The 26307-nt window shown below is 45.6% G+C and overlaps 1 protein-coding gene across 1 annotated transcript in view; it reads right to left on the reverse strand.

The window, feature by feature from the left end:
- LOC139266308 (multiple epidermal growth factor-like domains protein 6) overlaps positions 1-23247 on the reverse strand; it is a 496732-nt gene extending 473485 nt beyond the window's left edge. Inside the window, exons 1-4 of the mRNA XM_070884129.1 lie at positions 23234-23247; positions 22381-22515; positions 20967-21076; positions 19469-19573 (exon numbers count right to left, since the gene is read on the reverse strand). Coding sequence (XP_070740230.1) covers positions 19469-19573; positions 20967-21076; positions 22381-22515; positions 23234-23247 — 364 coding nt within the window. The remainder of the gene's footprint in view (positions 1-19468; positions 19574-20966; positions 21077-22380; positions 22516-23233) is intronic.
- Between the last annotated feature and the right edge of the window lie 3060 nt (positions 23248-26307).

Consider the following 26307-nt stretch of genomic DNA (forward strand, 5'->3'; position numbering starts at 1 on the left):
AGGGTTAAGTCATGGCAGGAGAGCTCGGACACGTGTTATGCTCCTCCTGTACTATGTGGGAAGTCAGGAACACTTCCGGTGTCCCTGACAACTACGTGTGCGGGAAGTGTGTCTGCCTCCAGCTCCTGACAGACCGTGTTGCGGAGCTGGAGCTGCGGGTGGGTTCACTCTGGAGCATCCACGATGCTCAGAATGACGTGAATAGCACGTTTAGTGAGTTGGTCTTACCACAGGTAAAGGGTCCACAGCCAGATAGGGAATGGAAGACCAACAGGAAGAGCAGTGCAGGGAAGGTAGTGCAGGGGTCCCCTGCGGTCATCCCCCTGCAAAACAGATACACCGCTTTGGGTACTGTTGAGGAGGATGACTCATCAGGGGAGGGCAGCAGCAGCCAAGTTCATGGCACCATGGCTGGCTCTGCTGCACAGGAGGGCAGGAAAAAGAGTGGGAGAGCGATAGTGATAGGGGATTCAATTGTAAGGGGAATAGATAGGCGTTTCTGCGGCCGCAACCGAGACTCCAGGATTGTATGTTGCCTCCCTGGTGCAAGGATTAAGGATGTCTCGGAGCGGGTGCAGGACATTCTGAAAAGGGAGGGTGAACAGCCAGTTGTCGTGATGCATATAGGTACCAACGATATAGGTAAAAAACAGGATGAGGTCTTACGAGACGAATTTAGGGAGCTAGGTGTTAAATTAAAAAATAGGACCACAAAATTAGTAATCTCAGGATTGCTACCAGTGCCACGTGCTAGTCAGAGTAGGAATCACAGGATAGCTCAGATGAATACGTGGCGTGGGAAATGGTGCAGAAGGGAGGGATTCAAATTCCTGGGACATTGGAACCGGTTCTGCGGGAGGTGGGACCAGTACAAACCAGACGGTCTGCACCTGGGCAGGATCGGAACCAATGTCCGAGGGGGAGTGTTTGCTAGTGCTGTTGGGGAGGAGTTAAACTAATATGGCAGGGGGATGGGAACCTATGCAGGGAGACAGAGGGAAATAGAAGGGGGGCAGTACTCGGCTGAGCGGGTCTCAAGATTTGAGCTTTGAGGTGGCATGCTGCACAACCTTGCCATCACGAGGAAACAGCCCTTGCCACCACCTCTCAGGTGAGAAGCTGAGGAGCAGCAGCATGAGGAGAAGGAAGAGGAAAGAAAGACTTGCATTTATATCGCGCCTTTCACGACCACCGGACATCTCAAAGTGCTTTACAGCCAACAAAGTACTTTTGGAGTGTAGTCACTGTTGTAATGTGGGAAACGCGGCAGCCAATTTGTGCACAGAAAGCACCCATAAATAGCAATATGCTAATGACCAGCTAATCTGTTTTTTTTATGTTGATTGAGGGATAAATATTGGCCAGGACGCCAGGGATAACTCCTCTGCTCTTCAAAATAGTGCCATGGGATCTTTTGCATCCATCTGATAGAGCAGACGGGACCTCGGTTTAATGTCTCATCCAAAAGACGGCACCTCCGACACTGCAGCACTCCCTTAGCATGGCACTGGAGTGTCAGCCTAGAATGATGTGCTCAAATCCCCGGAATGGGACTCGAACCCACAATCCACTGACTCAGAAGTGAATGTGCTACCCACTGAGCCACAGCTGACACTGAAGTGAGGTTACAACCTAGACAGCCACTTTTTGCCCAAGCTGTGTGTGAAGAACTAATTCAAGTGTGATACCAGTAACCTCAATCCCAACTCAATCATTCCACAACAGTCCCACACTCCTTACCTTTCCTCTGTCACTGACCTTCATATAGTCCAGTTGGCCACAATGCAAAAATAAAAGCCAACAAAAAATACACATTCCAATCCAAATTTATAAATTAAATCATGCCATTTTGTATGCAAAATTAAACTAATCACCCTCATGCATTCCCTTAGTGCCTGTTTTCTGTATACATTTGCTCTCCTATTGCTCCTACGCAGTGCTATCCAAGTGGCTGCAACATGGCAAGCTGCTGGCTTTCAGTGGAGAAGACTGCAGATGGTCTTGGAGGACAACCTAGAGCAGCTCGGGGCCTAAAAGGTCCGGCTTTAGACTGAACAGTCTCGACATGGGCGGCAGTAGTCTGGGCTGCCTAGCAGACAGGGAACTGCAAAGGCAACTGGCGGAGCAGCAGGGGTGAGAGCACGAATGTTGTCATCCTGAGAGAGGACAACAAGTTCATGGCTCCATGGAACCACTGCCACTACCCCGGGCCAGCACCTCAGCAATTCAAGTAATCTGTTGGAGGACAGAGTGCTGAGCAGCTGTGACACCCTGGACACTTATCTTTGAACACTTATCATCATAGGCAGGCCCGCAGGAATCGAGGAAGACTTGCTTCCGCTCCCAAAGTGAGTTCTTTGGTGGCTGAACAGTCCGATACGAGAGCCACAGACCCTGTCACAGGTGGGACAGACATTCGTCGCGGGAAGGGGTGGGTGGGGCTGGTTTGCCGCACGCTCCTTCCGCTGCCTGCACCTGACCTCTTCACACGCTCTTTGCGTTGAGACTCGAAGAGATCAACGCCCTCCTGGATGCACTTTCTCCACCTTGGGCGGTCTTCGGCCAGGGTCTCCCAGGTGTCAGTGGTGATGTCGCACTTTACCAGGGAGGCTTTGAGGGTGTCCTTGTAATGTTTCCGCTGCCCACCTTTGGCTCATTTTCCATGAAGGAGCTCCGCATAAAGCATTTGCTTCGGGAGTCTCGTATCTGGCATGCGAACTGTTGTGTATGTATATACCCTGTACACTCAATGTTCAGTTACATAAGACCACTGAATGTTTCTTCACACTGTATACATTATGCCTGTACCACCAGAGGGTGCAACTGGTGGAGACCTAGGGGTCACCTGCACACGACAGGTAACCAGGTATAAAAGGGAGCTCACCTTACTGTACCCTCATTCAGGAGCTGCAATAAATGGTCTAAGGTCACAACAGTTCACGTGCAATACCTTACCTCATGGAGTCATTACTAGAGCGCCTACAGACACAATACGAACTATGTGGCCTGCCCAGCAAAGCTGATCGAGTGTGGTCAGTGCTTCAATACTGGGGATGTTAGCCTGGTCGAGGACACTGATGTTGGTGCGCCTGTCCTCCCAGGGGATTTGCAGGATCTTGCGGAGACATCGTTGGTGATATATCTCCAGCGACTTGAGGTGCCTTCTATACATCGTCCATGCCTCAGACCCATACAGGAGGGCGGGTATTATTACAGCCCTGTAGATCATGAGCTTGGTGATAGATTTAAGGGCCTGGTCTTCAAACACTCTTTTCCTCAGACGGTCGAAGGCTGCACTGGAGGTGATGTTGAATCTCCGCATCAATGTCTGCCTCTGTTGATAAGAGGCTCCCAAGATATGAGAAATGGTCCACGTTGTCGAGGGCCGCGTTGTGAATCTTGATGATTGGAGGGCAGTGCTGTGCGGCGAGGATAGGCTGGTGGAGGACCTTTGTCTTACAGATATTAAGCGTAAGGCCCATGCTTTCATATGCCTCAGTGAATACAGTGACTATATCCTGGAGTTCAGCCTCAGAATGTGCACAAACGCAGCGGTCATCCGCATACTGCAGCTCAACGACAGAGGTTGGGGTGATCTTGGACCTGGCCTGGAGACGACGTAGGTTAAATAGCTTCCCACTGGTTCTGTAGTTTAGTTCCACTCCAGCAGGGAGTTTGTTGACTGTAAGGTGGAGTATGGCGTTGAGGAAGATTGAGAAGAGGATTGGAGCGATGACACAGCCCTGTTTGACCCCAGTGCGGACGTGAATTGGGTCTGTAATGGATCCGTTTGTAAGGATCACGACCTGCACGTCATCGGGGGCATCCGAAACGGAGGAGGACACATTGAACACTGGAACCATGATGGTAGCAGTCTGAGCTTCCACTGCGGTAATCAGATGTTGGGTCTGCGTGCTGCAATGGAAACTGAGACATCGGCCATTAGAGATTGCATCATGGATGATTCCACAAGGTCCATGTCGGAAAGGATGTGCTTCAAGCTCTGTGCAAAGCCCTATGACAAGTTGGTGCCAGACTCCTTCATGGTCCTGAACACAGGCATTCTGGCAGGCTTCCCAATGCACCAAGCATTTTGTTGCGTACACCCATCAGCCTTTATCTGTAGCCTATCCCATCGAAATCCTCAGCTGAGTCCTCTGCAGCAGAACCCGTGTGAGAACCCACCATCCGGTGAGCTAGTATCTGCGCTATCCTTGTTCCCTGCCCTGGCTGCAGGCCACTCCTGCCCGGTGTCACACCATGTGCAGATCCCACCTCTATGCTCGCCACTAAATTCCGAGCAGTGTCAGTATCTGAGCTGGTGACTGCGAGTGTTAAAATGAGAAGACATTGTGTCTCCATCATCGCTGTCTTCTTGCTCTTCCTCCGCTGCCTGGGAAGGTTGCAGTTCTTGGGTATCTGGAAGAAAAAAGGGGCAAGGGTAAGGTTGTAGTGAAGGGAGAGGAAAACGTGAGGAGTGCATGATTACACCATTTGCAGCTTGTAAATTAGAAGAGATTGTGGGGCCAAAATTGCACCAACCGTTTTTAAAGATGTTTCTCTGCCCCCATCCATGGGGTGGAAAGTAGAGCAATTTTCAGTTTTTTTCATGGTTTTCAGCTTCTGGTTGGTGCTGAGGGGCGGAAGTGCCGTTGTAGCGGGGCGGCTGTCACTCCAAGTCATCAGCGCGTCACCGATGATGTCAGCGCGCTGATGACATACTGCGTCACACTGACGCGTCACAACGTCCCGCCCCTTCAATTAAAGGGGCGGGCCGTTACGAACTCTGCAAATAGTTTTGTTAGGTCCACTGGGCCACAAGGGAGGGTTTTGGGCCGGGCCAGCGGCTCGGTACCCAAGAGGGGGTGCCGGGCTACCTATTGGCAGCCCAGCCGAACGCGTGGCCATCTTTGTCGGGCCAACTTCAGAGTCGTCCGACAATTAAAATAAAATGGAGGCGCAGACAGCGCTCGCAGGGGAAAGCTGTCAGTGACACTGATCAGCGGCGGCTCTGCTCCCGCGGAGCAATTTCCCAGGGGGCAATTTCCCGTGGGGTATCACTGGCAAGGTCGGCATTTATTGCCCATCTCCAATTGCCCTTGAGATAGAGCCTGATGAGCCACCTTCTTGAACTGCTGCAGTCCATGTGGTGTGTCTGAGCGGTTTGGTATAACTGAGTGGCTTACTAAGCTATTTCAGAGGGCAGTTAAGGTCTGGGGTTACATGAAGGCCAGACCAGGTAAGGCCGGCAGATTTCCTTTCCTCATGCACGTTAGTAAACCAGATGGGTTTTTATAACAATCAGGTAGTTTTATGGTCACCATTACTGATACTAGCTTTTTATTCCAAATTTCTTTAATTAGCTGAATTTAAATTCCACAGCAGCAGTGGTGGGATTTAAATTCCTGTCACCGGATCATTAGTCCAGACTTCTGGATTACTAGTCCAATAACATAACTACTATGCTACCGTACCCCATGTGTGATGAGGGGGAATTGGGATGCGAGAAGGAAAATTAGGTATGAGGATACCATCATCTTCAACGGGTTCTGCCTTGCCGATGAACACGGCCTCAGCAATGGCCCTTCCCATAATGGCCAGAGCCATCTCCTCCATGGGGATTAGAACATACAGGCGCACCTCTCCAACTCCAGTTAGTTCCTGCTGCCTCCGGTTGCATGCCACCTTCTCCTACAAGAGAGAGGGAAGTGTGTCAGTGAGTGTCATGCAATCTGTTTGGGTGGTATGGCTGTCATGGTTGAATGGCTGGAAGTGCATGCAAGGTGTGGGATGTGGATATGAGGCTTGCAACAGTGCTAAGTGAGTGAGGATGAGGTGAAGCTTGATTAATGAGAGATTTTTGGTAGGTGAATGAGGGGGTGTGGTGAATTGTGCAGTGGCTGAGGCTAGTTATTGAACATAAGAACATAAGAAATAGGAGCAGGAGCAGGCCATATGGCCCTCGAGCCTGCTCCGCCATTCAATACGATCATGGCTGATCCGATCATGGACTCAGGTCCACTTCCCTGCCCGCTCCCCATTACCCTTTATTTCCTTATCGGTTAAGAAACTGTCTATCTCTGTCTTAAATTTATTTAATGTCCCAATTTCCACAGCACTCTGAGGCAGCGAATTCCACAGATTTACAACACTCCGAGAGAAGAAATTCCTTCTCATCTCAATTTTAAATGGGTGGCCCCTTATTCTAAGATTATGCCCCCTAGTTTTAGTCTCCCCTATCAGTGGAAACATCCTCTCTGCATCCACCTTGTCAAACCCCCTCATAATCTTATATGTTTCGATAAGATCACCTCTCATTCTTCTTAATTCCAATGAGTAGAGGCCCAACCTACTCAACCTTTCCTCATAAGTCAACCCCCTCATTTCCGGAATCAACCTGGTGAACCTTCTCTGAACTGCCTCCAAAGCAAGTATATCCTTTCGTAAATATGGAAACCAAAACTGCATGCAGTATTCCAGGTGTGGCCTCACCAATACCCTGTATAACTGTAGCAAGACTTACTTGCTTTTATACTCCATCCCCTTTGCAATAAAGACCAAGATTCCATTGGCCTTCCTGATCACTTGCTGTACCTGCATACTATCCTTTTGTGTTTCATGCACAAGTACCCCCAGGTCCCGCTGTACTGCAGCACTTTGCAATCTTTCTCCGTTTAAATAATAACTTGCTCTTCGATTTTTTTCTGCCAAAGTGCATAACCTCACACTTTCCAACATTATACTCCATCTGCCAAATTTTTGCCCACTCACTCAGCCTGTCGATGTCCTTTTATAAGTTTTGGGTGTCCTCCTCACACATTTGGTTTTCCTTCCATCTTTGTATCATCAGCAAACTTAGCTACGTTACACTCAGTCGCTTCATTCAAGTCGTTAATATAGATTGTAAATAGTTGGGGCCCCAGCATTGGTGGGACATGACATTTGATGATGCATTCACTGACCTTGTCCACTCGTGTGAGGTCATTCAACTTTATGAAGCACTGCATTCACGTCCATGGGGCTAAACTCTGGGCACTGACCTCCGCGACTATCTGCTCCTACTGGCTTCTCATTGTGTGCCTGGAGGGCCTCCTGACCCTTGTGGACACAGGACATCGCTCCTCCTTTCTACCACCTCTACCAAGACCTCCAGTGCAGCTTCCAAAAACCTGGGTGCCTGCGCTCGCCCATGGTCAGCCATTCTGCACTCTTTCCCAGGGTCAGATTCAGATTCAGAATGACGCCCAGGACATGCTCCAGCCACAAAGCACCTCCGCTTTAAAAGGTGCAGGCTAGCTTTAAGTGGTGCAAGTTACTAATGATATTGGCCCCCCTGCTAATGCATGCATGGTTGCAACCATGGAAAATATTATTCAGATTATTTGTAAAATACTGTGTATTTATTTGAAGAAAAGGGATGAAGACCATCAGTGTCAGGGACAGCAGAGTTTTTGATTTTTGGCAGTCAGCCACAGCTTTGATCTTTCCTAGGTTAGACTAATCATTGTCAGCTGCAGAGGATGAGCCTTTCATCTCTGCCTAATAACATTCCGTAAAGCCAGTCTCTGAAAAAGGCCCCACGTATGGGAACCTTGCGGACTACTCCAAGTGATGGTAGACAGTTTGACAGATATTTATGTCAATTTTATCATTGCTTTATTCTGTGCACAGTGTTTGTACCCAGTAAAATCTGAATTGAGACATCTCAAACTCAGACTTGGGTTACTTTGGACAAAACTGTGGAGAATTTTCATCACATTAGACTGGGCTGTATTCTTACTCGGTTGCCTGAAGTGAAAGCACAGTGGACTGGCCCCCTGCTTCACCCAGCTTCCTGTAAGAATAGCTTTGAATAGAGTGCAATACTTGAACAATGTAACACCCGCCACTGCGGTTACTGTAAAACTCATTCAAAATGTCAGTGCGCTGATAGAGGGTAGCCCACACAACATTTTTACAACCTGTTTTTTCTTTTTACAGATGTTGACTGGCCTGCCATGTATTACCAGCAATTTCAATTCATATTTCACTAATAATGTCGCCGGGACCAAAAAAAATCAGTTTGCCCCATTGAAACTCTGAAAAAAAAAATCAGAAAAGAAAGAGAAAAAGACTGGCTTTCTTTCTCTAAAATAAAAATGGTCCCCAAGAATCCACAGAAGATGGTTCCCAGTGGTTATGCCAGGATTGTGCTTGCCTGTTCCCTCTAGCACTGACCCTGCCATGGTTTGTGAGGTCAATGGGAGGGCATCTATTTGCATTGAGTAGGTGGGTGCAAGCATCAATCTGGGCGCATCTCCAGTGCCTGCCTGTACTATGTAGCTGGAAAATCCTGTGCCAACGTACTAGGGCAGAGATCAGGGGTATACCCAGGCCCCAGACCTCGTGGGTCATTGCATAAAGGGGTCAATGTAGATGCTTTAATAAAAAATGTTTATTTCTTCAGCGGTGCAGACCTCTTGCCTGGCCTGGACATTCCCCCCGCCACCCAACATGTGCCCCAAATCTGCCTATCTTGAGATAGTTTGAGGGTGAGAAACTTGCGTCTAAAACTAGTGTCTTAAACCTAAATAGAGGCAATTACAAAGGTATGAAGACACAGTTGGCTAGAATGGACTGGGAAAATAGACGAAAAGGCCAGATGATAGACAAGCAGTGGCAGACATTTCAGGAGATACTTCATAATTCTCAACAAAGGTATATTCCATTGAGAAAGAAAGGGGTACAAATTGGCCCCCGCCAGAAACGGGCACTCCCACCCCATTTCCAAGGGTTTTTACCACAGCTGCGGTTCACATTGGCTCTTTCGCGAAATTGCGCCCTTTGGCTTTTTATGTTTTGATCCGGAAGTCGGTCATAATGGGGGTGGTGACTACACCCAAGGGGAACAAATGTGGCGGTGACAGCAACTGAGGGGCGGAAGTTGGGGGCGGGTGCAGAGAGACCGTCGCGATGACTTCATCACGACGCCGTGTCACCAAGGCTCTCCTGTTCACTTAAAGGGGAGAGCCTCCACGCTTGTAAAACTTCGGGCCACGGGGCCACCAGGGAGGGTTTCGGCCGGGCCAGCGGACTGGCATCCAAGAGCGGGTGCCAGGCTGCCTGTTGGCGGCCCAACCGAGCCCAGGGGCATATTTGTCGGGCTGACCTAGCAGTCGGCCCGACAAAAAAAACATGGCGGTAGCGGCAGTGCGCCCTCCCCTTTAAGGGAAGCCGTACCACCGCTGTAGAGGGCCACAGCCTCACTGGACCACCGGGTAAAAGCTTGTTTTGGCACCACCGGGCAAGTCAAAGATTTTCAATGGGAAATACCGCCATCGGGGGCTGGGGGGCAGGGGGGGGGGGGGAGGAGGAGTAGATTGCTGGTGCGTATGGTAATGACGTGCTTAACACCGATCGGCAACAGCGGAGCGGTAAGGGGGGGGGATCGGGACACCGCCGGGAAAACTCGGGAGGGCAATTGGGCTATCAGCATCCATTCCACCAAAAGTTGGCGGCCGATTTGCGATGGTAACAGGCCTTAAGGAAAGGGGCCATTTCAGCCCCATAGACTCTACGAGAAGGATGAACCATCCGTAGCTAACTAAGGAAGTTAAGGATGGTATCAAATTGAAAGAAAAGGCATACAATGTTGCAAACAATAGTGGTGGGCTAGAAGCTTGGGAAAACTTTAGAAACCAACAAAGGATGATTTAAAAAATTAATAAAGAGAGAGAAAATAGATTATGAGAGTAAACTAGCAAGGAATATGAAAATAGACAGAAAGAGCATCTATAAGTGTATAAAAAGGAAGAGAGTAGCTAAAGTAAATGTTGGTCCCTTAGATGCTGAGTCTGGGGAATTAATAATGGGAAATAAGGAAATGGCAGAGGCTTTGAACAAATATTTTGCATCTGTCTTTCTGATAGAAGACACTAAAAGCATCCCAATACTAGTAGAAAGTCAGGGGCCCAAAAGGGAGGGAGGAATTTAAAACAATCATTATCACAAGAGAAAAAGTACGAGGCAAACGAATGGGACTAAAGGCTGACAAGTCGCCTGGACCTGATGTTCTGCATTCTAGGGTCTTAAAAAAGGTGACTGCAGAGATAGTGAATGCATTGGTTGTAATCTTCCAATATTCCCTGGATTCTGGAAAAGTCCCAGCGGATTGGAAAACTACAAATGTAACACCCCTGTTCAAGAAACATAGAAACATAGAAAATAGGTGCAGGAGTAGGCCATTCGGCCCTTCGAGCCTGCACCGCCATTCAATGAGTTCATGGCTGAACATGCAACCTCAGTACCCCATTCCTGCTTTCTCACCATACCCCTTGATCCCCCTAGTAGTAAGGACTTCATCTAACTCCTTTTTGAATATATTTAGTGAATTGGCCTCAACAACTTTCTGTGGTAGAGAATTCCACAGGTTCACCACTCTCTGGGTGAAGAAGTTTCTCCTCATCTCGGTCCTAAATGGCTTACCACTTATCCTTAGACTGTGACCCCTGGTTCTGGACTTCCCCAACATTGGGAACATTCTTCCTGCATCTAACCTGTCTAAAACCATCAGAATTTTAAACGTTTCTATGAGATCCCCTCTCATTCTTCTGAACTCCAGTGAATACAAGCCCAGTTGATCCAGTCTTTCTTGATAGGTCAGTCCCGCCATCCCGGGAATCAGTCTGGTGAACCTTCGCTGCACTCCCTCAATAGCAAGAATGTCCTTCCTCAATTTAGGAGACAAAAAGTGTACACAATACTCCAGGTGTGGCCTCACCAAGGCCCTGTACAGCTGTAGTAACATCTCCCTGCCCCTGTACTCAAATCCCCTCGTTATGAAGGCCAACATGCCATTTGCTTTCTTAACTGCCTGCTGTTACCTGCATGCCAACCTTCAATGACTGATGTACCATGACACCCAGGTCTCATTGCACCTCCCCTTTTCCTAATGTATCACCATTCAGATAATAGTCTGTCTCTCTGTTTTTACCACCAAAGTGGATAACCTCACATTTATCCACATTATACTTCATCTGCCATGCATTTGCCCACTCACCTAACCTATCCAAGTCATTCTGCAGCCTCATAGCATCCTCCTCGCAGCTCACACTGCCACCCAACGTAGTGTCATCCGCAAATTTGGAGATACTACATTTAATCCCCTCGTCTAAATCATTAATGTACAATGTAAACAGCTGGGGCCCCAGCACAGAACCTTGCGATACCCCACTAGTCACTGCCTGCCATTCTGAAAAGTACCCATTTACTCCTACTCTTTGCTTCCTGTCTGACAACCAGTTCTCAATCCACGTCAGCACACTACCCCCAATCCCATGTGCTTTAACTTTGCACATTAATCTCTTGTGTGGGACCTTCTGAAAGTCCAAATACACCACATCAACTGGTTCTCCCTTGTCCACTCTACTGGAAACATCATCAAAAAATTCCAGAAGATTTGTCAAGCATGATTTCCCTTTCACAAATCCATGCTGACTTGGACCTATCATGTCACCTCTTTCCAAATGCACTGCTATGACATCCTTAATAATTGATTCCATCATTTTACCCACTACCAATGTCAGGCTGACCGGTCTATAATTCCCTGTTTTCTCTCTCTCTCCTTTTTTAAAAAGTGGGGATACATTGGCTATCCTCCACTCCATAGGAACTGATCCAGAGTCTATGGAATGTTGGAAAATGACTGTCAATGCATCCGCTATTTCCAAGGCCGTCTCCTTAAGTACTCTGGGATGCAGTCCATCGGGCCCTGGGGATTTATCGGCCTTCAATCCCATCAATTTCCCCAACACAATTTCCCGACTAATAAGGATTTCCCCCAGTTCCTTCTTCTTACTAGACCCTCTGACCCCTTTTATATCCGGAAGGTTGTTTGTGTCCTCCTTAGTGAATACCGAACCAAAGTACTTGTTCAATTGGTCTGCCATTTCTTTGTTCCTCGTTATGACTTCCCCTGATTCTGACTGCAGGAGATCTATGTTTGTCTTTACTAACCTTTTTCTCTTTACATATCTATAAAAGCTTTTGCAGTCCGTCTTAATGTTCCTTGCAAGCTTCCTCTCGTACTCTATTTTCCCTGCCCTAATCAAAACCTTTGTCCTCCTCTGCTGAGTTCTAAATTTCTCCCAGTCCCCAGGTTCGCTGCTATTTCTGGCCAATTTGTATGCCACTTCCTTGGCTTTAATACTATCTCTGATTTCCCTTGATAGCCACGATTGAGCCACCTTCCCTTTTTTATTTTTACGCCAGACAGGGATGTTCAATTGTTGTAGTTCATCCATGCGGTCTCTAAATGTCTGCCATTGCCCATCCACAGTCAACCCCTTAAGTATCATTCGCCAATCTATCCTAGCCAATTCATGCCTCATACCTTCAAAGTTACCCTTCTTTAAGTTCTGGACCATGGTCTCTGAATTAACTGTTTCATTGTCCATCCTCCAAGAAAGGAGGAAGACAGAAATCAGGAAACTATAGACCAGTTAGCCTAACATCTGTCATTGGGAAAATGTTGGAATTCATTCTTAAGGAAGTAGTAGCAAGACATTTAGAAAATCATAATACAATCAAGCAAAGTCAACTTGGTTTTATGAAAGGGAAATCAAGTTTGACAAATTTATTCGAGTTCTTTGAGGATGTAACGAGCAGGGTAGATAAAGGGGAACCAGTAGATGCAGTTTTTTTGGATTTTCAAAAAGCATTCGATAAGGTGCTACATTAAAGGTTACTGCACAAGATAAGAGCTCATGGTGTTGCGAATAATATATTAGCAAATATATTAGCATGGCTGGAGGATTGGCTAACAGAAAACAGAGTTGGGATTATTGAGTCATTTTCAGGTTGGCAAACTGTAACTAGTGGGGTGCCGCAGGGATCGGTGCTGGAGCCTCAACGATTCACAATCTATATTAATGACTTGGATGAAAGGACCGAGTGTAATACTGCGTGCAGTTTTGGTTTACATATTAACGAAAGGATATTCTTGCTTTGGAAGGAGTTCAGAGAAGGTTCACAAGGTTGATTCCGGTGATGAGGGGGTTAACTTATGAGGAAAGGTTGAGGAGGTTGGGCCTTTCCTCATTGGAATTCAAAAGAATGAGAGGTGATCTTATCGAAACGTATAAGATTATGAGGGGGCTTGACAAGTGGATGCAGAGAGGATGTTTCCACTGATAGGGGGAGACTAGAACTAGAGGGCATGATCTTAGAATATGGGACCACCCATTTAAAACTTAGAAGAGGAGAAATTTCTTCTCTCTGAGGGTTGAAAATCTGTGGAATTCGCTGCTTCAGAGTGCTGTGGAAACTGGGACATTGAATAAATTTAAGACAGAAATAGACAATTTCTTAAGCGATAAGGGGATAAGGGGTTATGGGGAGCAGGGGTGGGGGAAGTGGAGCTGAGTCCATGATCAGATCAGCCAAGATCTTATTGAATGGCGGAGCAGTCTTGAGGGGCCCTATGGCCTACTCCTGTTCCTATTTCTTATGTTCTTATGCTCTTAATGTAGCCAAATTTGGTGACGATACAAAGATAGGTGGGAAAGCTAGTTTTGAGGAGGACACAAAGAGTCTGCAAAGGCACAAAGATAGGTTAAGCAAATATTTTGCAGATGGAATATAATGTGGGAAAATGTGAGGTTATCCACTTTGGTAGGAAGAATAGAAAAGCAAAATATTACTTAAATGGAGAGAGTCTACAGAATGCTGCAGTACAGAGGGACCTGGGGGTCCTTGTGCATGAAACACAAAAAGTTGGCTGCAGGTGCAGCAAGTAATTAGGAAGACAAATGGAATGTTGGCCTTTATTGCAAGGGGGGTGGAGTATAAAAGTAGGTAAGTCTTGCTACAACTGTACAGGGCATTGGTGAGACCACACCTAGAGTATTGTGTACAGTTTTGTTCTCCTTATTTAAGGAGGAATATACTTGCAGTGGTGGCAGACCAGAAAAGGTTCACTAGGTTGATTCCTGGGATGAAGGGGTTGTCTTATGAGGAAAGGTTGAGCAGGTTGTGTCTGTTCTCATTGGAGTTTAGAAGAATGAGAGGTGATCTTATTAAAACGTTTAAGATTCTGAGGGGACTTGACAGGGTAGATGCTGAGAGGATGTTCCCCCTTGTGGGGAATCTAGAACCAGAGGGCATAGTTTCAGAATAAGGAGTCGCCCAATTAAGACAGCGATGAGAAGGAATTTCTTCACTCAGAGGGTCGTGAACCTTTGGAATTCTCTACCCCAAAGAGCTGCAGAAGCTGAGTCATTGAATATATTCAAGGCTGAGATAGACAGATTCTTTAACTATAGAGGAGTCAAGGGTTATGGGGATCAGGCAGGAAAGTGGAGTTGAGACCAAGCTCAGATCAGCCATGATATTATTGAATGGCGGAGCAGGCTCGCGGAGCCACATGGCCTACTCCTGCTCCTATTTCTTATGTTCTTATGACTCATCTCAACCGACGTACCAGCCTCGAGCGCTACCCCGGGTCTCAATTGAGCCAGGGAAGCAGGGACTCCTGGCATCGAGAGTTACTGTCCTTGGCTCCGCATCCTGTAAACATTTGCCTTGCAAGGGGCCAGCAGCAGTTGTCTCCTTTACAAGGCATGCCAGAAAGATCTGGAAATGGCAGGGGATTCAGCACAACTGAGTTCATGCTATTTTCCAGTGGGTTCCGCCAGTCTCCCTTTCCCAGTTGGTCAAGGGACAGGTGGAATCCTCATAGATTTGTGTTCCTGGCCTGTTCTCGCCTGGTTTAATTCTTACCTATCCAGTCGCAGCCAGAGAATCACCTGCAATGGCTTATTTTGCTGCTCCCGCAAAATTACCTCTGGAATCCTCCGAGGATCTATCTATCTACCTCTCTACCACTCTCTCTCTCCTTTAAGATGGTCCTTAAACCTTACCTCTTTGACCAAGCTTTTGCTCATCTGTCCGGATATCTCCTTATGTGGCTCAGTGCCAAAATTTTGTTTGATAACACTCTTGTGAAGTGCCTTGGGATGTTAAAGACACTATATAAATGCAAGTTGTTGTTGTTGTCGTCCATTCAGAGCAGCATGCGAGTAGTTGGTGATGAATCCTACCAGGGAAGCTGTGTCTATAAGCGTACCTCATGGCATGGCTGTAGTTGGGTGATACCTGCTCTGAACCATTCATGACATGTGTGTTCGAACTCTGATGTACTGTTGGACATAGAACTGTAGGTTTTTCCATAATTCTCCCCCTGCCCACAGTTTTTAAAAAGTGTTTTGGTACAACACTGTTTTTCCCTCTTAACTGGATCCAAATGTCCATCTAATTTCCATTGGACTTCAGAGAAATTCTTGACATTTCCAGTAGGACTGAGGTTAAATATAGGCTGTTGAATGCAATGCCTTGCAAAGTGTATGTGTTATCCATCGGGAGCAATCATTTGAAAAAGCACAGATCAGAACCAAAACATCTGGAGTCATGTGGAGAGGATATAAAGTAGACATTAGCTGAATTAAATTCAACCTTTCCCAGTTTCTGAAGTGTCAGCCTAGATTATGTGCTCAAGTCTCTGGAGTCACAACCTTCTTACTCAGAGGCAAGAGTGCTACTACTGAGCCAAGGCAGCTATTTGAACTCCATACATGAACGAGAAGAGATTTTGAAGTGTGTGACCTCTCGCCCAACTCAGAGCCTCCCAGGCAAACTCTACCTTCGCTCTGCAGAGCAAAAAATTCATCAGACGAGCGGGATCTGCCCCCTGAGCTCAGGCTATTCACTGCACAGTCACAGAGTACCACTGCTGCCTCCTCCCAGCTCCTGGCACCTCCTCCCCTCAGGCACTGCCAGTTCCTATCTCCTGTAGCTGCTCCAAATGATTAACAGCACTGCACAATTGCGATACCTTGTATATCACAACATATACACTCCACCCCACTCGAAACCATGTGACCTCCTGGGAGAGGCAAAAAAAAAACGGATTAAAAACCCAGGCCAATTTGCGGGGGCGGGCAAAATCTGGGAAATTCCTCTCTGACCCATCTAGGTGATCAAAACGTGTCCACGAGATCACTCTGGCCTTCAATTCACTGCTGTACCTACCTTCTGTAAGAGGTGATCTCAGCCGCTGCCAGGATCAATTCCAGCTTTCGCTTGAAGGAATTCAGTGAGTCTGCATCCACCACATGAGAGGGCAGCTTGTTCCAGGGGTCTACTGTTCTCTGGGGAAAGAACCACCTCCTGACATCTAACCTCGATCTAGCCTTAAACAACTTAAATTTGTGACCCTTGGTCCTGCCTAACCTATTTCATTGAAATAAACGGTCAGCTGGAACACTGTCTATTCCCTTCATTATCTTATAAACCTCAATCATAGCCTCCCCAGATCCTCCCCACTTCTCTAAAGTATAGAGTCCCAACTCTTTCAGCTTATCTTGATAACCAAGATGCTTTAGACTTGGAATTTGGCTAATGGCCCTCTTCTGCACCCTAACCAGAGCCTCAATATCATCCACCATGTGAGAAAACCAAAACTGGACACACTAGTCCAAGTGCAGCCTGACTAAGGTCTTGTACAAGGACCAAACAGTACGCCTCATTTTATACTCCATTGTCCTACGGATACATCCCAACACCCTATTTGCTCTAGCTGTCGCTGCACGGCATTGCTCATGTACCTTTAAGGATGTATGCACTCGAATGTCCATATCTTTTTCTATCTCCACCATCTTTAATGCCTTTCCTGGATCACACAGATCTTGATATCATCTGCAAATTTGCAAATTTGCAAATCCCCCAGATCATTAATAAAAATAGTAAAACGTAACAGTCCCAACACTGATCCCTGTGGGACACCTCTCGTGACCGTTCTCCAAAAAGATCCAAATTCATTTCTAACTACTCTTTGCCTGCATCCTGCCAGCCAGTTCTGAATCGAACTCAATATATTTCCACTAATACCAGAGGCGCCGATCTAAAAGAAAAGCCTCTTATGCGGTACCTTGTCAAAAAGCTTTTTGGAAATCTAAGTAGACAATATCTACTGGTCTTCCCTCCTCCACCAACTTTGTAACTTTTTCAAAGAATACAATTAGATTTGTGAGACATGACCTTTTTTTTTAAATGGAGCTATGTTGGGTGTCCCTAATATGTCTCTCCCTATCTAAGTATTCACATATTGCATCCCTTATGATTCCTGCAAGCATTTTGTCTATTACTGATGTTAAACTGACAGGCCTAAAGTTACCCGGGTCTGTCTTGTCATCTTTTTTAAAAATGGGGACTACATTAGCCTCCTTCCAGTCTGTAGGAACCTTTCCAGATTGCAGTGAGTTATTAAAAATACAGGCCAGGGGCTTGCACAGCTCATGTCCCATCTCCTGGAGGACCCTCGGGTGGATTCCAGCCTGCCCGGCTGCACTATCAATTTTCAAGTTCTTAATTCTTTCTAAAACAATACTTTTATCTATGTTAATGTTACTAACAAGTGGAAACATTTTCTCTACATCTACCCAATCAAACCCCTTCATAATCTTAAAGACCTCGATTAGGTCAGCCCTCAGTCTTTTTTCAAGAGAAAAGAGCCCCATTCCTGATTTCAGTTTTTAGACCAGAACTGTTCTCAATACTCCAACTCTGCAGCCACAATGCCTACTCTCGACTGGTGTTTAAAAGAGGAATGCACGTGGGCATAGTGCTGGGACTCGGGGGAAACCATTGTCCTTTCACCATCTCTATCAAACCACCTTATTATATGAGGAAATTCAAGAGATAAGGGAAGACAATTCTTTATCAGACTTCTGCTCCGCACATGGGCATTGTCTGGATGTGTATATTTCCTTTAATACTTGCTTGGTCTACAGGGATAAAATTCAACAAAGTGAAAGTTTGTTCAATTTTTATTATTTTTTAAACAAATGTTGGAAATCAATTTCCATCCCTCTACCAGTGAGGTTTCCCAGCTCTATCTCTTGTTCCGTTGCCACTGCCTAACCATCACACTTTATTTGGCGGTCTCGATGCTCCTTCTCCAAAATCACTGGTCGCTCAATCTCAGATCTTCGCTGCTCTTTGCTATCTTTTCACTGATCTTAGAGAATCTTTTTCCACACCCCTGCTGTTCCTACAGAAGTTCTCCCGGCACTTCAACCAGGTTTCTTCGAGTCCAGTATAGTTCTGCATCACCCTAGCATAACTAAAAAGGATACATTTTCAAGGGCTTCATTCACTCCAGACCACACTACTACAGGGTCTCTTCGCCCTGGACCTTATGTGGCTGGGTGGGAAAGAATGCTGCCTCCCATAGATTATCTCCTCTCGACCCCATTTATATAAGAATCTATAAATCTCAGTAATTTTACATTTTCAATGCAGGCACTGCTACAGTTTTCCCCAGCTACCTTTCAGGTTACCCGGGTTATGGTGTAAAAACAGTAATCAGAGGTTAAACAGCTCTAGGATGGTACATTCATAAGTGGAATTGCATCAAATGGGAGAGGGAACAGTAACAATACGACTGAAACATTTCTTCCTGGAGCAAGGTTGGGAATTTTCTCAGAGCTGTTCCTGCTCCGCCATCCTAACTTTGCCGGAGGTGCATAAACAGGGTCCGGCAAAGTTACGGCAATGGAGCAGGAGCAGTTACAGGGAAATTCCTAGCCCCAAACTACTTGCAACAATATGCCATCTGCCCTCTCACAACCAACATGAACAAGTGAATATGCAGAACTCTTGCAGTCCCAGAACATGTTTCCTGATAAGTAACACACCGGCTGGGAATTTCCTGGGTGCTGCTCATGCTCCACGCGATGTACAGCAGAAACCCTGGTTATATACATAAATACGGTTTCCACCACCCTTCCGGAGGAATTAAGGCCGCAGAGTGGGAGCGGCCCCATGGAAATTCCTAGCCATCTACGCACACCAGCATAGGCTGGACCAAGAGAGCGCTCATCTAAACTACATCCTGCAAAACAGGGCTCTTTCCTAAACATTGCCCAAAGCAAAATAGCATTCATCTCAACACTGCCCTGAATAAGGAGCGCCGCTAATTTTAACAGGAAAAGGCTATTTGGCACATCACTCCTGCCTCTTTTACACTTATCCTAACTTCTTTCCATTTCCTTACATTCTCTCGTATTCTCCAGAAGTTAACACATTTGAACTCATTTATACTATTAGCGTTCTTTTGTAACCTTGTGCTTTTGTCTAATATGCTTTTGATGAAATAGTTCTTCATAAATTCCTTATTTTAAAACTATATGCCCCAGTTTGTGAACCCTTTGTCTGTGTAAACAACTTGTCTGGATTGACCATCAGCTCTTACAGCCAACCAAGTGTTGATATGCAGAAGGAATCTGAGCATCTTTTTTTTTTATAAAGTTCTCCAATTGCCATACACAGACACTCAGGGTTTCTGCATGTGCTTGGCCTACATGATTTGTACCACTTACAATCCAAATCCATTTAATAAATGGGTCAATGAAAACATTTTGGAATAATTTACCATACTGGCATCGAGAGCCCTGGAATCCCTGTGGACACTGGCACACCTGGGAGATCCCTTCAGTACACTTCCCTCCATTGAAGCAGGTACCAATAATGCATGTAGCTGGGGAAATACAAACACATATACTTGAAAATGATGAAACGTTTTTCAGCAAATCAAATAAATGTATTTTTTTTGCTTCTAAAGGAAATGAATTACTGCACACCTTGAGATCGGAGATGTCAGTGATGGGAAATTGAACATTTTGCCACTTTTGGCATTCAGCATCTTCATTACCCAGATCAGGGTTAGATGTAAATTAATATTTTCTCTACTTTGCCCCAATACTCTGCCTTAACCCTGACACTAAAAGAACATCAGTGTACATTTCCTTTCTCAATATCATAGCCTCACTGGCACTAAATTGGGCATATCGTTCAATCAGGTTGCAGCCAGTGCTGTGGATTCATGTCCATTAAGAACTGGAATCAGAACACTCATCCACTTAGAACATTTATGGCCTGCAGCGAGAGGGTTGTATCCTCACTGTGGAGTTGAATCAAAACCAGGTTCCAGAGAACCTGTAACAACTGCCTTTGTTTTCATCAACAGTCTCTCAGTTTATTTCAGGGAGATGTCAACCTATACAAATATATTTTTCTTCCCCATTTCTTTATCCTCGCCCCACAAACAAGATGGTGGAGGTGATCTGCTGTTAGGTTTATGACCTTCCCTCCAGGCTCAATTCAGTGATCAGGAAGGCCAATGGAATTTTTGCCTTTATTGCAAAGGGGATGGAGTATAAAAGCAGGGAAGTCTTGCTACAGCTATATAAGGTATTGGTGAGGCCACACCTGGAATACTGCGTGCAGTTTTGGTTTCCATATTTACGAAAGGATATACTTGCTTTGGAGGCAGTTCAGAGAAGGTTCACTAGGTTGATTCCAGGGATGAGGAGGTTGACTTATGAGGAAAGGTTGAGTAGGTTGGGCGTCTACTCATTGGAATTCAGAAGAATGAGAGGTGATCTTATCGAAACGTATAAGATTCTGAGGGGGCTTGACAAGGTGGATGCAGAGAGGATGTTTCCACTGATGCGGGGGACAAGAACTAGGGGGCACGATCTTAGAATAAGGGGCTGTCCATTTAAAACTGAGATGAGGAATTTCTTCTCTCAGAGGGTTTCAAATCTGTGGAATTCGCTGCCTCAGAGAGCTGTGGAAGCTGGGTCATTGAATAAATTTAAGTCAGAGATAGACATTTTCTTAACCGATAAGGGAATAAGGGTTTATGGGGAGCAGGCAGGGAAGTGGACCTGAGTCCATGATCGGATCAGCCATGATCGTATTAAATGGCAGAGCAGTCTTGAGGGGCCGTATGGTCTACTCCTGCTCCTATTTCTTATGTTCTTATGTTCTTAGTGTTCACATAACAACATATTCATGTAATCGTGTTATTTAGAGAGAATTGGGCTGTATTAAAAACCAATTGTCCTGAAGGGGAAGATGACACTTACGATGTAAGCAGCCTGGCTCCTCATTTTGCTGGTTCCATCCTAGGCAGCATTTATAGATGGTCTGGAGCTCCACATTGTACACCTGTCTATAGGCAGTATAATACCCAGTCCTATGAAGAAAAGGGGAGTAGTGTTTCAATATATCAGTCAAACTGGATACATTTTCAAATATCTAGGACAGTTCATTTAGCCATAACAGCAGTCTGCATCCTGGAATATTAACATGTGGATTCTCGTTCAAGTTTCCCCACATGGCAAACATTTGATCTCACCCCACCAGAGGAATGATGTACTAAAAGGATAAAAATGGATAGGGCATGTCATCCTTGGTCGCCCTTATTGGCCAAATCAAGAGCGGGCATACTTAAGGAAGACCTGCAAGCAATTCTCTTGCTCAAGCTCCACATGGGAACATTGTGTGGAACTGAATTACAATACAGAAACAGGCCATTTAGCCAACCAATCTTTGATGGCGTTTATCTCCACATGAACAGTAGACCTGACCCCATGTGCCCTCCCTGTTCCCCTATCACATTTATTCCCTTTTACTTTAACCACCTATCTGAACTATTCATAAATATTGACATGGTCGCTGCTTCAATCACTAACTCAATCCATAGCCTCATAAACCCTTCAACTGTAAAAGTTCCTCTTCCTCTGTCCCAAATCTCTTACATTTAACCTTATATCTATGTCCCTCGTTCTTGGTCCCTGGAAACAAGCTGTTTCTAGATGCTCTCTCCCAATCCTTCATAATCTAAACACTTCTATCAATTAACCTTGTAACCTTGGTTCTAATGAAAACTTGAGACGGGATTAAAAAAAATGGGGGATTAAAAGAAAAAATATGTTCCAACCTGCTGTGCCACAAAGTGGATTTACACCCATAATTGCAAATGGTAAATGTCCATTCTTAATGCTTCTACTGTGAGGAGACAATGAATGGACACAAGGAGCCTTCACACAGGGAAGAAAAATCGGAGGATCCTTCATTCAGGGCCAACTTCCATGTGGATCACTAAAAGTGGCACTGGCAGAGGCCTACAAACAGTTCTCAAACCTAATATCTTAGCATGGGAAGGTATATGGCTTCAGAAGAGGGAAGAAAAATGCGAAAATATTAATCGCTACATTTGAAAAAAAACACACATGCTCACGAATGCAGAAATGCAGCAACGAACAGAGCTCTGATTTGTTTAAAAACACTTCCCTAATGCCTCAGTTTGTGAAGGCAGTGAATAGGCAAGCCATACAGACCAGAAATATCTCAGGTTCAATTCCTGGTCCGTACTGAGTTAGCTCACATCTGATTTTCAGCCTGGAAACAGCCAAGAATGGTACTACTTTGATAACTTCTGTAAAGGCCCTTGGGAGATATGCAAGGTCTGTATCAACTTAACAACGTTTAACTCACCTTCTTTCATACCCAACACACCACCGTTGTGCAGTACATCCCTGTTTCCACACTTTAACCATCCGTGTGAAGGCCTGCACACAAGGTTGTCTGTGTCCCACCATGGCCAGTTCCTGCTCCATGCACACATGTGGCCTGCAAGAAATGTATCTCGGTTAAAAGTAGCACTTTACAACATCACCTGGATGCTTGATCAGTTTACAGATTTTACTTCTGGTAGTTTTTAAAACACTGTTCCAGTATCCATTAATCTACATGCAAACCATCTGAAAGGCTCCATTCAATTATAACTTGTAACTCATACTCAGCTCTTGATTATATTCTTATATTAAAGATAACAGCCCAAAAGGAAATACTCTATATAAAATATATCAGGAAGAATATACCCATGAAGAATATATATTTTAAACCTTGCTGCTTCCAATAATACATTTGGGTGGGATGTAATTTTAAGATTTTCTCTCTGTTCCTTAATATCCTTGGATAACTAATTTGTTTTCTGAGATAAATTTAATCGTAGTACTTGTTTCTCAGAGAGATATCAGTGGAAGAGGCAAGTACAGTCCTTTAAGAAGAGAACTGACACATTTCTGAGGAAGGAGCAATTAAGATATATCAAGGTTGCACGAGTTAGTTAAGCTTACGAAGTGACGCACCATTGTCTCCTGGAAGTTAGTTGATTGCCTTATGGAATCGCAGAGGAAGTCCCCAGAATGTTTCCTGAAATTACTCGCTGGTTTCTTTCTCTATATATTTTCCTCCCCAAAGGGTCAGCATTGCTGCCAGCTGACGAGGGCAGTGTATGAAGTTACACCATCTAGTGGAGATGCTGTGTCTGACAATCTTTGTTCACCTGTCTATTTGCATGTTTATTCCCCTTTACTCAGCGTACTGCCCAGTAACTTACTGCAGACACGACTTCAATACAACCTATCTTGGATACAATAATTCCAGGTGGCTACAGTAATTCTCTGAGAAATAGGTTAAGATAGAAAGTCTATCAGTAACATTATGACTTATCCCAAGGGTCAGGGAGTACGAAAGTAAATCCCATCAGCATACAAGAGAACCCATTGATGAAGAGTGGTACAAGGCTCACCGATATCATTCTACAGTCCTCTCCATACTTATAAATTACTAGTTGCGTAAGATGATTGAGGAAGGTGTAACATTTCATACCCACTGATGTTAGTAAAATAAATAAATCATCATCATAGGCAGTCCCTCGAAACCGAGGAAGACTTGCTTCCACTCTAAAAGTGAGTTCAGTACAGGAATTGCAGTCTCTGTCACAGGTGGGACAGACAGTTGTTGGAGGAAAGGGTGGGTGGGGAGTCTGGTTTGCCGCACGCTCCTTCCACTGTCTGCGCTTGCTTTCTACATGCTCTTGGCGACGAGACTCGAGGTGCTCAGCGCCCTCCCGGATGCTCTTCTTCCACTTAGGGCAGTCTTGGGCCAGGGATTCCCACAAATCAACAGAAATAAATACATGCATTTATATAACACCGTTCATTACATCCTAAATGCTTCACAGCCAATAAAGTACTTTTGAAGTATAGTAGCAATGTATAGTAGATTGTAATTTAGAAAACGCAGCAGCCAATTTGCACAAAACAAGGTCCCACAAACTGCAATGAGATAAAATCTGTTTAAATGATTCTGGTTGAGGGATAAATGATGTCCAGGATACTGGAAGAACTCCTCTGCTCTTCTTCAGGTAATGCTATGGGATCTTTTACATTTACCCAAGAGGCCAGACGGGGCCTCGGTTTAATGTCGCATCCAAATCACGGCTCCTCCAACAGTGAAGCACTCTCTCAGTACTGCACTGGAGTGTCAGCCTAGATTATGTGCTCAAGTCCCTGGAGTGGGGCTTGAATCTACATCATTCTGACTCAGAGGTAGGAATGCTACCACCCACTGAGCCACAGCTGCCACATGTATCAGAATGTTATGTACAATGGGCTCAATTTTCCCCAATGCCGTTTTTTGGCATATTTCAAGAGTTACGCCCGTTTTTCTTGGGCCCAACTACACCAAAAAAAAAAACTTTAAAGTTTCCCCGTTCTAATTTTTGAAATTGGCACCACGCAGCCTGTCCTTTAGCTTTAGGGGCTGGAGCTAAATGTCTGCGCCGAAAAAAGGATGCCACCCCTTCTGCGCAGGAAAGAAAATGAAGCTTTTTACATGACTGCTATGGGCGCGCATACCCAGTACACCTCCCAGTCTGCATTCAGCCATTTTTAAAGAACTAGTTGTGTGTGAGAACTTTAATTCCGAGTGGTGCGTGAGAACTTTAATTCTGAGTGGAAAAAATCGGAGCTGCAATATGCAATACGGCTCAAGGACCAATAATTTCTCACAAGAGGAAGTGGAGACATTGGTTACTGTAATTGAGGCCAGATGGCACGAGCTGGACACATGCAGAGGTCAAATAAAAGTTTCACCAAAAGAAATGAAGAAACGCTGAACCAACTTTTACAAGATTACCAGTCACCTTTACATAAGAACATTAGAACATAAGAACATAAGAATTAGGAACAGGAGTAGGCCATCTAGCCCCTCGAGCCTGCTCTGCCAATCAACAAGATCATGGCTGATCTGGCCGTGGACTCAGCTCCACTTACCCGCCCGCTCCCCGTAACCCTTAATTCCCTTATTGGTTAAAAATCTATCTATCTGTGATTTGAATACGTTCAATGAGCTAGCCTCAACTGCTTCCTTGGGCAGAGAATTCCACAGATTCACAACCCTCTGGGAGAAGAAATTCCTTCTCAACTCGGTTTTAAATTGGCTCCCCTGTATTTTGAGGCTGTGCCCCCTAGTTCTAGTCTCCCCGACCAGTGGAAACAACCTCTCCGCCTCTATCTTGTCTATCCCTTTCATATATTTTAAATGTTTCTATAAGATCACCCCTCATCTCCGGAATCAGCCTAGTGAATCGTCTCTGTACCCGCTCCAAAACTAGTATATCCTTCCTTAAGTAAGGTGACCAAAACTGCACGCAGTACTCCAGGTGCAGCCTCACCAATACCCTATACAGTTGCAGCAGGACCTCCCTGCTTTTGTACTCCATCCCACTCGCAATGAAGGCCAACATTCCTGATTACCTGCTGCACCTGCAAACTAACTTTTTGGGATTCATGCACAAGGACGCCTGCAATTTCTGCGGTCTGGAAGAGTCCGTGTTCCATGTTTTTATGGAATGCACAAGGTTGCAGCCCCTGTTTTATTATTTGAAGGGGCTGCTCCTGAAATTCTGGCTGCACTTCAGTCCCACTCTCCTGATCTTTGGGCACCCTGTGCGGAGGGGAGCGGGTAGGTCCGAAGGCCTCCTTGTAGGACTGCTCCTGGGCACGGCCAAGGGTGCCATCAGCCAATCCAGGCAGCGGGCGGTCGAGGGGGTCGTTCAACCTGACTGCTTGCCTCTCTTCCGCTCTTACATCCGGTCCAGGGTGTCCTTGGAGATGGAGCACGCGGTGTCCACCGGTACGCTCGCGGCCTTCCGCGAGAGGTGGGCACCGGAGGGACTGGAGTGCATCATCACGCCCGGCAACCAAATTTTAATTTGATTTTACGTTTTTAGTTTAATTTGTTTTAATTGCCGGTGCTTTTAGTGTCCCCCTCCCCTTTTATAGGGGGCACTGGAAAAAATTTGATTTTAGCGCCCCAAAAAAAAACACAAAAAAAAGAAAAAAAAAAAGGGGCCTTGAAAATGTCTGGTGTGTCACCCAGGTCGGGTGGCACGGTTTAATGTTTTATGTTTTTGCAGGTAGACTCTAAAAGAGTTTCATGCACAAGGACCCCCAGGTCCCTCTGCACCGCAGCATGTTGTAATTTCTCCCCATTCAAATAATATTCCCTTTTACTGTTTATTTTTCCAAGGTGGGTGACCTCACATTTTCCGACATTGTATTCCATCTGCCA

This window comes from Pristiophorus japonicus, chromosome 6 (genome assembly GCF_044704955.1).
Source record: "Pristiophorus japonicus isolate sPriJap1 chromosome 6, sPriJap1.hap1, whole genome shotgun sequence".
Classification (NCBI taxonomy): Eukaryota; Metazoa; Chordata; class Chondrichthyes; family Pristiophoridae; genus Pristiophorus; species Pristiophorus japonicus.